Here is a 14,783-nt window from a genome sequence, read left to right as displayed (position 1 = left end):
AAAGTTCAAACATTAATTACAACAGGATCCACGCCTTACCAATAATATAACTCAATAGTATCATCAACATACTCTATACTAGTATTTTTGCAGCAGTTTTTACTCAAAAATATTAATAAGAAAAGTTTTAGCAATTAATGCTACTAATGCAATTAATTCTGTCGACCTCTAGCAATTTTATATGGATCTCTTAGTATTTTATGGGTCTCTTGATAATTCATAATTTTAGGGCCTCCATTTATTTAGTTTACAGATAAAACAATGTCCAAAATTTCATAAGACCCGCGAAAATATACTCTTTTTCTAATAATCTAGACAAATTTCCAGAAAATGAATTTGTAGACAAAATTTCTGGAAAATTACACTGCAATAACTACGACATTAATGGTATTCTCAATTGCCAAAATGATTCTGAATACAAATGAGTAGACTCTTGATTTATCAGGCATTCAAATTTTAAAAACTTTTATTTGGTTTATTTCGGTTCTTTCTTTTAAAAATTTTTAAAAGGTTAAATACGAAAAATATTTAAAACTTTTAAAAAGTTAAATATGATAAATATTATACCGTAGATACACAATAAATATTAAAAGTTAAGATGATATAGTGTAAGTTAAAATATCTCGGGATGAGATTATATAGTGAGACGGGTTTTATCGATATTTATATAAATTAAAAAATATAAGTAATTCGGTGTTACATGGGTAAAATATTATTTTATTATTTTGTTAACACTGTCAGTATCAGAAAATGAACATATCTAATTAAATTTAAATAAATATTATATAAAAAATAAATTATATTACAGTATTATATGGTTTATTTAACAGTTATTATATAATTATAACATATTTAACCAATAAATATAATTTATATTTTAATATTTTAATTATAAATAATTTTGCTCCACGGTATACTACGGATTCTATTCTAGTATTTTCTTAAAGAGTTTACACTACTCAAATGAACATGGTATGCTACATAAAATTTTGTGGGAATTTATTTCGAATTATTTAAATTACAAATATTTGTTTTTAAGCTACATACATGTCATCGTACAAAATATAGCATGAATAAATCACTGAAAAACAACTGTTTCCGATGTTTGTTTTGATGAACACATTGCTTAGTAAAATAACAGAATAATTCAAATTATAATGGGTAATATGATCATCACCGTTGTTTTTTTATCAATCAAAAAACATTATTTGTAACCTTCACAAATAAATGGGGGAAAATAAATCATGAAACGCTATCATAATGTAAATCTTACAACATATAGATGATCATAAAGATTTGTTTTCTTAATGAATAAACAAATTGTCATTATTTGCATTATATGAAAGTCGATTCTAAGTTTCTAACCAACAACCGGACTAAAAATCGTTTTCATGAAATAAAATACTATAATTGCTATAGAAAAATTTCCTACAAACGAATATATGACTAATCAGTGACAAATTCATCAACTCGTTTACTTTATTAAAAATCATGAACGTGAAACTGCCTATTGGTCTTCCATTAAAAATATTAGTGGCACATTTGGTAGATAAACTCAACATGGGTGGTCTTTTTACATAAAGAAAAACAAAATTGCCTTAACCCAAAAGCCAAAAGCCAAAGCCGAAGAGAAGAAGAAGAGTCTATAAATACGAAAAACCCTCCCCGCATTATTCTTCTCCCCTCCCCTTTCTTCTCTTCCTCCCTACATTCTCGACTCTCTCTTTTTTTTTTAGGGTTTAATTTTCAATTTTCATCCCCAAAATCTCATTTCTCCACAAATTTTGTTGTTGTTTTTTTTACGTTTACATCAAAGGACTAAAAAAAATCTTCATAAGGATGAAGATTTTTACTCTCTCTCCTTCCTTTGAAGCTCATTTGAATCAGGTTCGAATTTTTTTTATTCTTTTTTTTTGGTTTTAGGATTGAATTAATTAATTTTTAACGTTTCTTGCTTAATCATTTTGAGATTTGAGGTTTTTTTTGGATCTTGCTCAGTTTTGTTTTTCTATTTTTTATTTTCTCGCACTCTGCATTTTTTAGATCTGTTTCTGTTTCCTCGTACATTACAATATTGGTTTCTGCTGCAAAAAAAGAAAAAAAAAACAGTTTAAAACAGATTCGTCGTACTTGGAAATAAAACACACGCAAATATGTCCGTACACCTAGAACTCTGCGCCTCAAAAAAATGTCGTAAAATTTTAAAGCTAATAAATTAACACCTCTATAAAGTTTATTTTATTTTGAACACCATTCCACACCTCTATAAAATTAGAAAAACAGATCTACCATCTTTTTTTCTTCTTAATCTGTATTAGACGAGTTTTTTAGTTTAGCTTCGAAGAAAATATGAAAAATCCAAGTGTTATATTAATATTGGAGATTGATTTGGCATTAAATGTTTTTGTACTTTATTATTTAGATGTATATACGTGTGATTTGTCAATTTCTCTCGAGTTATGTTTTAGAAGTTTGTCGGTGTTCTCTTTTAATATTAGTAGACCTACCCATTTAATAAAAATTTGGGTTAAAATATGTTGAAATTTCCGGTACTTGTCAAAATCACTAGTCTCACTTTTTTTTTTCTTTATTAACATGTAGAGAAAACTGATAGTAACATGAAGGTTACGACAAAACAAAACTACAAAAAATTTCAACACAGAAAACTTACTTTATTGAATTAAAAAATAATAGTATTCAGTTGTAACAGGAAAACATTATTTTCCACTAATTTTTGTTTAAAATTCTTATAGATGTTATATATTTACTGATTTCAAAACAAAGCATTAAAAAAGGACCAATATTTACATTATAATTGACTTTGTTGATATGTTGTGACTGTGTGCAGGTTATATAATTTCTAATTGAATCTAAAGTACTATGAACAATTGGAGATTATAATGATAAGGTACTACTCAGTCAAGAACGAAGAATCATTATGTTACTGAAAAGAGATTCAAAATTTTTTCCTGAGTCGTGTTTTTTTTTCTTCTTGTTAATCAGTATTGTTTAATGGAGCTTTCACCAACAAGTAGTGACCAGAAAACAATGAAGAGATGGTTTTTTATAGACAAACGAGTTGGATGAAGTGTTAGTTAAGATAAAGAAAGCAAAAAGAATTAATAGTTCTTGCATTGAAGTATTGTTTAAACTTGTGGTTAATGAAGTTAAACTCAGACCACACATCCTCTGTTCTCAAAGATCAAGCTTCACCATCGGTTAACAAATCAAGACTCGGTATATCATCATCTAAGCTGACACCTTCTGGTAGATTCATGATGACTCAACAATGGAAGAAACCTGCGAAGGTCGATGATGTTAGATCTAATGGTTGGTTAGATGCAATGATTTCTTCTTCTCCACCACGTAAGAAGCTCATCAAAGATTTCAACGTCGAAGTAGCTCCAGAAGATGACTTTGCTCAACGTGCTTGGATGGTAATTATTTGTAAATTAAGTCTTGTCCATTCCTAATATGTTTTTTTTCATATTCTCACCAAAATCTTTTGTTTGGAATTGTGTGAAACAGGTGAAATATCCTTCTGCCATTAGCTCGTTTGCACATATTGCTTCACAAGCAAAGAAGAAGAAGATCGCTGTATTTTTGGATTATGATGGAACTCTTTCTCCTATAGTTGATGATCCTGATCGTGCCATCATGTCCGATGCAGTAAATTACTTCACTATACTCTGTTCTGTTTTTTCCTGTCTACACTATGCTCAAAATATGAGTACTTTGTGGTCTTTCAGATGCGTTCTGCGGTTAAAGATGTCGCGAGTTACTTCCCAACCGCAATAATTAGCGGTAGAAGCCGTGACAAGGTATATATAATCCTAAACCGTAAAACCGTCTCTTGTATTCATGGAAATCACCCATTTGATACATTTGTGGTTAATATTACAGGTTTATCATTTGGTAGGAATAACAGAACTCTATTACGCTGGTAGTCATGGAATGGACATAATGACTTCTTCTAATGATCCAAATTGTTTCAAATCTACTGACCATCAGGTTAAAATGCATGATCCATTGACCGTGTTTTTGCTAAATGATGAAACATATTATAACATGTTTTGTTGTGTTTATTAGGGAAAGGAAGTGAACCTGTTTCAGCCGGCTAGAGAATTCATACCGGTTATCGACGAGGTTTTTAGAACCCTTGTTGAGAAAATGAAAGATATTAAAGGTGCTAAAGTAGATAACCACAAGTTTTGTGCATCTGTACATTACCGTAACGTTGACGAAAAGGTAAACAAAACAACATTTTGCTTTGGATTTTGATGAATTTGATACTAAGAAGATGTTTGTGTTTATTTTAGGATTGGCCAGTTATTGCTCAACGTGTCCATGACCACTTAAAACAATACCCTCGTTTGCGTCTAACTCATGGGAGGAAGGTCTGATAAGCTTTAAAGATACTTATAATTCTCACTTTTAACATATTAATTTAATAACATCAGTTAACAAATCATTTTTGGTTTTATAGGTTTTAGAGGTTCGTCCTGTGATAGACTGGAACAAAGGAAGAGCGGTCGAGTTTCTATTAGAATCTCTCGGTATATACACATTAATTGTTATAATTCACTTTGTAACTTCTAGACCAATGATTGATCGTAATTTGATCATATATTTTGTAGGACTAAGCAACAAAGATGATTTGCTGCCTATCTACATTGGTGATGACACAACAGATGAAGATGCATTCAAGGTATATTATATAACTGATGTTAATTACATTACTTATATATATAATGTTATTACCTCTTAATTTGTGATTTGTCTAATCAAAACAACATGATGAATCTTGCAGGTACTCAGAGATGGGAACCGAGGTTTTGGTATCTTAGTATCGTCTATACCCAAAGAAAGCAATGCGTTTTACTCCCTTAGAGATCCATCCGAGGTAACAATTATTAAATCATAAATAATTTCAAACAGGTTTATGTATAAGTCATATGTTATCATGACGTGATGTGTTTTGTCCGTAATATGTTTGTTTGTTTTTTTTTTTTTTTTTTTTTTGTATATATGTGATATTTGTTTGATTTGTATTAACTTGTTTTGCAGGTGAAGAAGTTTCTAAAGACTTTGGTGAAATGGGCAAAGTTGGAGAAGAACTCTACTGGATTTGATTAATATATTGGGATTCCTGATTGAATGCTTAATTTCCCTCTTTTTTGTTTCTTTGTTTACAGTTTCAGCTCTACTAGTTTTAGTCACACCTTCATTTATGATTTTTCATTTATCTCGTGGAAATTAAGTTGTTAAAGTTATATGTAAAGAGAGATGTTAATGTATTGCATAGTAAAGAAAGCAATACAAGGAAATTGATATAAGCTCAATCTACTTAAGATTTTACAAATGGGATCATAAACAGTTGCCGTGAGATTTTACAAAAAGTTTGTCCTTTATTTATGAAAGTCCACACAAACTTAAAAAAGCCCAAATTTAAAAATTGATGCTTCTTTCACATTTTTCCCTTTTGATAAATCATAATTCTCATTCTTAGTAATTAATTTTTTTTTTTTAATTAATTAATATTCATTTAAAAACCCTAACGGGTTGGGCCGAGGCCTTACACATTTCTGATCCAATTACAAAACAGAAAAAGAGGAGGTTGCCGGATCCAGTCATGAAGCTCGGATCCTGTGTGATCTCACGGAAAGCAGAGAGATCAAACCTTAAATCCGGCGGGGTTCAAGGTCCACGGCCTAGCGACACCACCGAAGAATCGAAGATCGATGGCGGAAAAAACCCGGTTTCCACCATCGACCTCTTTCCTCCGGTGGACCACTTGAGCTACAAACCTCCCGAAAAGTTAATCCCTCCGACAAACCAGATCGACGATGTTAGATCCCCACCTAGCAACCTGACATATTGACATCTAACCCTTCTCTTCCAGATCTGGACTCCCCAATTTTCCAGAGCAGAAACCCTTCAATCCGGACGGGTGGAAGCTAATCGCGGCGAGACAGAAGATTGATGGCTCAGACAAAACTTCTGAACACGGAGCCCACGACCGCCATCTAAGATCCAAAAGAGACCTACCGTTAACCACCTCGTCACACAGCAAAACCCACCATATCCTTACCGACTTCCGCCGTAACCGCAGATTCTAGGAGGACGGTTGAGCCGTGAGGAACTCTGAAGCTAACAATCCGACGTCTTCAAACCGGGGCTCGACTACAAAGCTCCTTTTCCGCCTTACCAGAACCACAGCTACATCGGCATGGATACACACCACACCGCCGCTGACGGAGAAGAGAGCCTACTCACCATTGAACCTTCGATGCTAACCTCGACCACTTGACATGAAGACCAAATAGCTAATCTACTAGGATGGAGGGAGAGGAAATCGCAACTCCGGAGAGAAAACGGCAGTCGGAAGGGTCCTCCCCCTCAGATCTAAAAAAGCGGCTAGGGTTTTCTTTAGGAGAGAGAAGAGAGCGTTTTTGCCTCTCAAAGGCTTTTTTGATGAAAAACCAAAAACCCTTAGTAATTAATTATAGAACCAAAATAAATAATGGCACATGGATAGACTCTATCTGGAATGTTTATGATGCTGAATGGAAGCTTGATTCGATGGAAACTTCAGTGATCTCACCATAACTGCGCAGAGAGAACTATTGACCGTGATCACTTTATAGCCGTTGTGATAAAGGGAAGAATAGTCTTGGGCGGTGCATTTAAGGGTCGAGTTTAACTTTGGGAAGGATTATATCTCCTTCCTTATTCCCTATGTGATTTATTAGGGTGTTGTCCTAGTAATCTTGTTATATATATTTCCTTGTAAATCTTTGTAAGAATAACTTATGAAATATAAGTCTTTTCATATTCTCTTTGCCGAGTTCTCTCCTTCTCTCTTCTTCCGCTTAAATCTCAACATGGTATCAGAGCAATTCTTCGATCCTTGATTCTCTGTTCCTATTCCTATTCTCTGTTATACTTAAAATCTCTTTTATTCTCTTCAAATCTTGTTTCCTATTCTCGGTACTTGTGTTCTTTACTCTCTGTTCGACTCCCTTGTCTCAGTTCTCCTGATCTCGCTCATGGACACTACCAAACCTATTGTTACACCAATTGTTCTTAAGGGAACAAACTACTTGCTGTGGACAAGAACCACAAGAACTGCCCTTGGAGGTCGTGGTCTTTGGAGTCATGTCGAAACTGACTATGTTCCAAAGCAGAACCTCAAAGGAAAAGATGAAGGTACTTCCGAGGTGGAAGTAGAGGAAGAGAGCGAGAGGAAGGCTAAGTGGTTCCAAGAAGACCAAGTTTTCCTATCTGTTCTCCAAAACTCTCTCGACAAGTCAATTCTTGAAGCCTACTCTTATTGTGAGATGGCCAAGGAGCTTTGGGAAACGCTCAAAAGTGTCTATGGTAATGTCTCTAACCTGACTCGAGTGTTTGAGGTCAAGAAGGCCATTAATGAGGTCCATCAAGAGGAATTGGGGTTCACTAAACATCTCGGTAAGTTTAGAGCACTATGGTCCGAACTCGATATGTTGCGGCCAAGTACACTTGATCCGGCGGTACTGACTGAAAGAAAGGAGCAAGACAAGGTCTTGGGTCTTCTTCTCACCTTGAATCCCTCCTTCAATGACCTCTTGAAGCACATTCTTAGAGCCGAGAAGCTTCCTTCCTTCGAGGACATTTGTTCTCAAATTCAAAAGGAACAAGGATCTCTTGACTTGTTTAGCGGTAAGGGGGAGCTTGCTACGGCTAACAAAGGAGTGTATAGGCATGAAGAGAGGAAGGTGTTGATCTGTGACCATTGCAAGAAGCGAGGACACATGAAAGATAAGTGCTGGATTCTTCATCCTCATCTCAAACCGGCCAAGTTCAAGGCTAACCTCTTGAAGGAAGCGGCTAGCGACAAAGGAACTGGTTCATCGAGGCAGGGAGATGAGGCGGCTATGAAAGCAGCCTATGGAGAGGTAGTAAGAAAGTCGGACCTAGAGGCCCTCATCAAGTCTATTGCCGCTCTAAAGGACTCCGGTATCAATTTCTTTGCTTCAAAACCTAGTACCTCTCTTGTTGTAGATTCGGGTGCTTCTCACCACATGATTAGTAACCCTAGTCTTATACACAACATAAAACCGGCTCTAGGTAATGTTATCATTGCTAATGGAGATAGAGTACCGGTTAAAGGAATAGGGGAACTGAAGTTATTTGATAAAAGTTCTAAAGCTTTCTTTATGCCGTCTTTTACCTCGAATCTTTTATCAGTAAAGAAAGCTACTACGGATTTGAATTGTTATGCGATTTTTGGACCTAACAGTTTACATTTTCAGGATATTGAGAGTGGAAAGGTCCTTGGAAGAGGAGATGGTAGAGGAGATCTCTATGTCCTAGAGAAAGCTTCATTTCCTTCTAATTCGTTTTCTTTTGCTTCGAATCTCAGTAATAATTTAAGTGATGTTTGGCATGCTAGACTAGGCCATCCTCATTCTCGTGCTTTTGAATTAATGGTGCCTAATGTTTCGTTTGATAACTCCACTTGTGAGTCTTGTATTCTTGGTAAACATTGCAAAACCGTTTTTCCCAAATCAAGTACCTTTTATGAACATTGCTTTGATTTAGTGCATTCTGATGTTGTACATCTCCTTGTCTTTCTAGGGATAACAACAAGTATTTCGTGACCTTTATTGATGAGAAATCTAAATATACTTGGCTAACCTTGTTACCTTCTAAAGATAAAGTTTATGATGCCTTTGTCAATTTTCAAATATGTTACTAATCAGTTTAATGCAAAGATAAAGGTACTCAGATCGGATAATGGAGGAGAATACACTAGCCACAAACTTAAAGAGCACCTAGCTAAGCATGGAATCCTTCAACAGACCAGTTGTCCATATACGCCTCAACAAAATGGAGTGGCCGAGAGGAAGAATCGACACTTAATGGAGGTGGCTCGGTCGATGATGTTTCATTTGAATGTCCCTAAGCGGTTTTGGGGGGATGCAGTCATGACGGCATGCTACTTGATAAATCGGACACCAACAAAAGTCTTAAATGACGCATCACCCTATGAGGTACTAAACAAAATTAAGCCTTCTCTTGATCACTTACGTGTGTTTGGGTGTGTTTGTTTTGTATTAATACCCGGAGTACAGAGGAATAAACTTGAGGCCAAAAGTACTAGAAGCATGTTTATCGGCTACTCAACAAGCCAGAAGGGGTACAAGTGTTACGATCCGATCAATGGTCGCACTCTGGTCTCGCGTGATGTCAAGTTTCTTGAACAACAAGGCTACTACGACAAGAGGGATTGGGAGGGTTTAAAAGACTTATCTCAATCTAATACTGACCGGGCAGCTAACTTACGGTTCCTTCTTGACCATCTCGGCATCACTAAACCAACACCGCCTGGCGCACAGAACATCAATGCTGATCCTTTACCATCATCTCCAATTCAATCCGAAGATAGGCTGGATACGAGTTCGCCTATTGCAAATCCATCATTGGAACAAGTTTCCGAACCGATTGCGTCTTCAACTACGGGAACACCTACTGAGTCTGATCATGCCGAACAACAAACAGAGAGCACAGATAGAGAAGTGACACTTGATCAACCGGTTACTCAACCCTTGCTCCGGCGCAGTACCCGGCTCCGATCTCATCCGTCTACATGGAAAGACAAGAGGGTTTACTACAACAATCAGGCTGTTGCTCATCCTATTCAGGCTGTTTGTTCGCTTGACCTTATTCCCTCTGCTCATGCTGCCTTCCTTGGTAAGCTGGATGCGCACTTTGTCCCTCAATCCTACGAGGAAGCTAAGCAATATAAGGAATGGCTAGATGCGGTGGACGATGAAACAGCAGCTATGATCTGGAACAGGACTTGGGATGAGGCCGATCTTCCGAAAGGTAAAAAGGCTGTCAGCTCAAAGTGGGTGTTTACTATCAAATATCTTAGTACTGGTGAGATAGAGCGTTACAAAGCTTGTCTAGTGGCCCGGGGCTTCACTCAAACCTATGGTCTTGACTACACCGATACCTTTGCACTGGTAGCCAAACTCCACACAGTCCGGGTGGTCCTATCTTTGGCTACTAACCTCTCTTGGGAGCTGTACCAAATGGACGTCAAAAATGCTTTTCTTCAGGGGGAGCTGACTGAGGAAGTCTACATGCATCCTCCACCGGGTTTAGAACACATCGTTTCTCCGGGTAAGGTTCTCCGGCTCCACAAGGCAATTTACGGTCTCAAACAATCTCCAAGGGCGTGGTACCACAAGCTCAGCTCTACACTGCGTACCAATGGATTCAAACGCTCTGAGGCTGATCATACGCTGTTCACTCTCCGCACTAACGGTGGCCGTGTCGTCGTTCTCGTCTATGTTGATGACATCATTATCACCGGAGATGATAAGGACGGTATTTGTGCCACTAAGGCTCTTCTTAACTCTACCTTTGATATTAAGGATTTAGGTGAACTAAAATACTTCCTTGGGATAGAAATTTCTCGCTCTCCGGAGGGATTATTTCTTTCTCAAAGGAAGTATACACTTGATCTTTTACATGAGAGAGGTAAAATGGGAGCCAAACATGTGTCCACGCCACTTGAGGAGGGTTACCAGGTCAAGCGAAAGGGGGAGAAGCCAACACCCGGTGCTCCAGTTCCCGAGTCGCACCAACCATACAAAGATGTGGGACGCTACCGTAGGCTGGTAGGCAAGCTTATCTATCTCACGATCACAAGGCCGGACATATGCTATGCGGTGAACCAAGTCAGCCAACACATGAAGGCCCCAACGAATCTTGACTGGCAAACACTTGAGCGGATTCTATGTTATCTCAAGGGTAGCCCAAGGCAAGGTATTTGGATGGGAAAGAACAACAACACGGAACTTGTCGGCTACTGTGATGCAGATTACGCTGGTGATACAATGGATAGGAGATCTACGACAGGGTATTGTACGTTTGTTGGAGGGAACCTAGTAACCTGGAAGTCGAAGAAACAGAAAGTGGTGTCTCAATCTAGTGCCGAGTCGGAATATAGGGCGATGAAGAAGCTAACCAACGAGTTAACATGACTCAAGAGTCTCCTTAAAGATCTTGGAGTGGAGTCTGATCAACCAATCACCATGCATTGTGACAATAAAGCCGCAATACACATTGCAACCAACTCAGTCTTCCATGAAAGGACAAAGCACATTGAGGTTGATTGCCATAAAGTGCGAGAAAAGATTGAAGAAGGTGTCGTCTTGCCGTGTTACACTCCAAGCAAAGATCAACTGGCGGATATCTTCACCAAAGCCACAAGCTCTCAGATTTACGAATACATCTCCAGCAAGCTCGGACTCATTGATCCAACTCATCCATGAAAAAACTCTTCTAACCCGTGGAGATCATACTCTTTTCCTTGACATGGTTTTGTCCCATGTGATTTTCTATGTGGAGGTTTTTAATGAGGTGATCTTTTGCGGGTTCCAAGCTTAGCCGTCTCCCATGGCTAAGCTTGAGGGGGAGTATTGACCGTGATCTTTATAGCCGCTGTGATAAAGGGAAGAATAGTCTTGGGTGGTGCATTTAAGGGTCGAGTTTAACTTTAGGAATGATTATATCTCCTTCCTTATTCCCTATGTGATTTATTAGGGTGTTGCCCTAGTAATCTTGTTATATATATTCCCTTGTAAATCTTTGTAAGAATAACTTATGAAATATAAGTCTTTTCATATTCTCTTTGCCGAGTTCTCTCCTTCTCTCTTCTTCCGCTTAAATCTCAACAAGAACCTCCCTCCAACAATTTGTGTTACCAATTTGACTCGCGAGGTCGAGACGAATCCCTTGGCATTGAAACGTACGGTTGTTGACTAATCCACATAGATTGTTTGGACTCGGGGTGGCTCAAATACATGTGTTAGAGAATACTTTAACCAACATAGTATTAGAGTTACAATCTAAATCATTTTCAAAGTAAGTTTGTTATTCTCATGGAACCATGACCCGGCCCAAGGAGTCTCCAAACCAGAACAAAGTTCTGCAATGGACTGGACCCAAACGAATTAGAAAAGGTCTGTCTTGACTTTAAATCATTTTTGAGAAAATCATTCCATACACGACTACCAAAAGATAAACCATAATTCATACTGGACCACGTGTGTCCTCCCAACTTGTCAACTTGATCCAACTATACGTGTCTATGTAATATGCATAATGCCATAATCTATATAGTTCGAAACACACTTGGCAAATTATTATCTGGCAGATAAAAAAAAAATTAGACAACAACAAAATGATGGGTGTCAAGTGAAATATGTTAATGCTCCTTTCTAGGTTAAAACTGTGTTATATATTGCAATGTTCATGGTAAATTTATTTTTCTTCATGGTAAATTTATTTTTCACTGCAAATTACATAACATGTGATCACTGATCAGTAACTTACTGTAGTTATGCTTATCGTAAAACTGAAGATACTTCCAAATGATTCTTGGATCGCTGAAAGAATTTGCACAAACAACAAAATGAACTAGCCGTTGCAGTATATTTTATTTATTTATAATTTTAAATAACTAAATTCGTTGGGATGATTAATTCAACTACCACACACCAATCTTAGCAAAAGTTAGCTGTTGGTAATTACTTTACACATGTTCAACTAGTTGGCAGATTTATTATTAATTTATTACAACTGCTCAATGTTAGAATAGCTCCATGCAAAATGGTTTTTTTTTTTTTCGTATTTAATTTCGGCCTTTTTTAATTTATTAATGTAGACAGAAATGTTAAGATGGAACCGGTAATGACTGTGTGTTTTATAAATAGGTTAACGAATTTCCTAGTTCTGTATTTGTTTTCTTTCCACAATTCTGATTTTTTTTTTGTTAAAATTGAAGGATACTTTAATCATTAAATATTGAAAATACATTCAAATTAAATTACGTTGCATATATTCGATTACAAGGTTTTAAATCGAACGTACTAATTCGGTTACGAAGGTATACCGACACTCTTTTGCAATATTTATACCTTTGGACGTTTTAGCAATTCACTGTTTTTACAACATGACGTGATGAAAACATAATCTAAAATTGGTGTGACTAAGAATTACTCTTAGAAAGTTATTACACGTTAATACATAACTTAAGAAGGTCTTTTCAGAATGATAAGCTTGAAAACAAAACGATGGAGATATAAATTTTATCTTGATCATGCAATTAGAAAATGTCGATAAATACAAGGTTTTATACGAAATAAAAAAATGATTGCAAAAAATATGTGGATCCTATACAAATGTCATAAGTCATAACTCATAACTCATATACATGGATGATGGATCAAATTTCAATTTTTTTTTATATATTTTATTTTGAACAGAATCTGGGATGTTTTTATATTATCATCCGTCAACAACATGCAATTTTATATACTTCAACATAGAAGAAAATTAAAACTAGCTTTTTTTTTTCTTGTTTGCAAAAAAAAAAAGAAGCTAAAACGTACAATTTGGTGTTTTGTAAGAGAAAAAACAAAGGTCAAAATTAGAAGGATCTCTTTCGTTTTGGCTGGCAGCAGTGTGACGTGGCACATCCGGAGTAGCCCACCGTTGCGTTGCGCCTCTCATAATAATAATCTTATCTCTTTCTTTCTGAACTGACCTGAGAGATGCCTTTGGTCAAATCAAACCGGTCAAGAATCAAATCTTCCTCACATTAATCAAAATATTAATACAGTAATGTAACTGTAAAGTTACTTGTTAATTTTATTTATTTTAACATAAGCTTAAAGTTAGCACGCGAGCAGCATGTGATTATTGCGTACATAATGCACTTCCCTAAACCGACAAATTTCTAACTCAAATTTTTTTTTAAGTCATCATTTATATATTATAACAATGCATCATAATTTCTTAACAATAATTCTCCACAATCAGTGTAAATTTGTTAGCTAATCATCAATCAGAAAATACGCGTTGGAATATTTTTTTTAATAAGAAAACAAATAATGGTCTATGAATGGAAATTTTACAGCTAATATACATTAAAAAAAATTATTTTCGGTGGAAAACGAAAAAGAATATAAAAAAAATTGTCAACCATATGGGAGCCATTCTTTCTTGCTGTCATCATGCAGTACTATTATCATTATATCCGTTGGCTTTGTTTTTTTTTTTTTTTTTCAAGTGTGAACTTATTTTTTTCTTGGATTTTTCATAAATTTTATGTTCACCGACAAAAAGAAGATTAAATTTCTGTAATGGAGGATAAGGTATCTATAAAATGATTAAATTCAGTAATTTAGTATTATTTAAAGAAAAGTATGAAGAATGTTATTCGAATATAAGATGCTAAAGTAATAAATGATTGTCTTAACAAACTCAAATAATTTGATTTAGGGTATTTTTCACTTTATTATTTCTTTTAATTAAATAAGTAATTGCTTTTTTAAAAATTATTCACACTCTTCATAATATTAATGGTATCATCATTCAAAATTTTAAATAAATAACATAGTAATTCAATATCAACGTTCTGTTAGTTTATGACATATATCTAATTAACTATGTATAATTACTTCTTAATTTACGATTTAAGACAATAACTAGACAGTTCGATTTAAATATAAATACAAAGTTTAGCAACGATTCACTGATATTACAAGTAGATATTATTAAATTTTGCTCAAATCGATAGAATAAAAATGATTTCTCAAAAACCTAACTACCTCATAGAATTATAATATATATTTTTTTTTTTTCGTTTTTATCTTCGCATTTAGGCAAATTTACAGGCGCGTTGTGCGGCTTTATTTCTGGTATAATAATAGTCAAAAAAACAT

The 14,783-nt window shown here is 35.5% G+C and overlaps 1 protein-coding gene across 6 annotated transcripts; it reads left to right on the top strand.

Annotated features, from left to right (window-relative positions):
• The first annotated feature begins 1,472 nt into the window (after positions 1 to 1,472).
• LOC104717563 (putative trehalose-phosphate phosphatase F) lies at positions 1,473 to 5,336 on the top strand. Of its 6 annotated transcripts, none has more exons than XM_087483667.1 (12): positions 1,473 to 1,887; positions 2,849 to 2,908; positions 3,004 to 3,437; positions 3,529 to 3,669; positions 3,750 to 3,821; positions 3,904 to 4,011; positions 4,090 to 4,248; positions 4,320 to 4,397; positions 4,487 to 4,556; positions 4,638 to 4,708; positions 4,811 to 4,903; positions 5,068 to 5,336. In XM_087483667.1, exons 3-12 carry the CDS (start codon positions 3,162 to 3,164, stop codon positions 5,134 to 5,136), a joined length of 1,137 nt encoding a protein of 378 aa, XP_087339793.1. In that variant the 5' UTR covers positions 1,473 to 1,887; positions 2,849 to 2,908; positions 3,004 to 3,161; the 3' UTR covers positions 5,137 to 5,336. The 6 variants fall into 6 exon arrangements, with proteins under 6 accessions (XP_087339793.1, XP_087339801.1, XP_087339797.1 ...); XM_087483675.1 differs by having other exon boundaries at positions 1,652 to 1,887; positions 3,529 to 3,659; XM_087483671.1 differs by lacking the exon at positions 2,849 to 2,908 and having other exon boundaries at positions 1,678 to 1,887.
• The last annotated feature ends 9,447 nt before the right edge of the window (positions 5,337 to 14,783 follow it).

Source organism: Camelina sativa, chromosome 2 (genome assembly GCF_030686135.1).
Source record: "Camelina sativa cultivar CO46 ecotype springtype chromosome 2, ASM3068613v1".
Taxonomy (NCBI): Eukaryota; Viridiplantae; Streptophyta; class Magnoliopsida; order Brassicales; family Brassicaceae; genus Camelina; species Camelina sativa.
The sequence above is the reverse complement of the archived record's forward strand: the minus strand, read 5'-3'. Positions and strand labels throughout refer to the sequence as shown.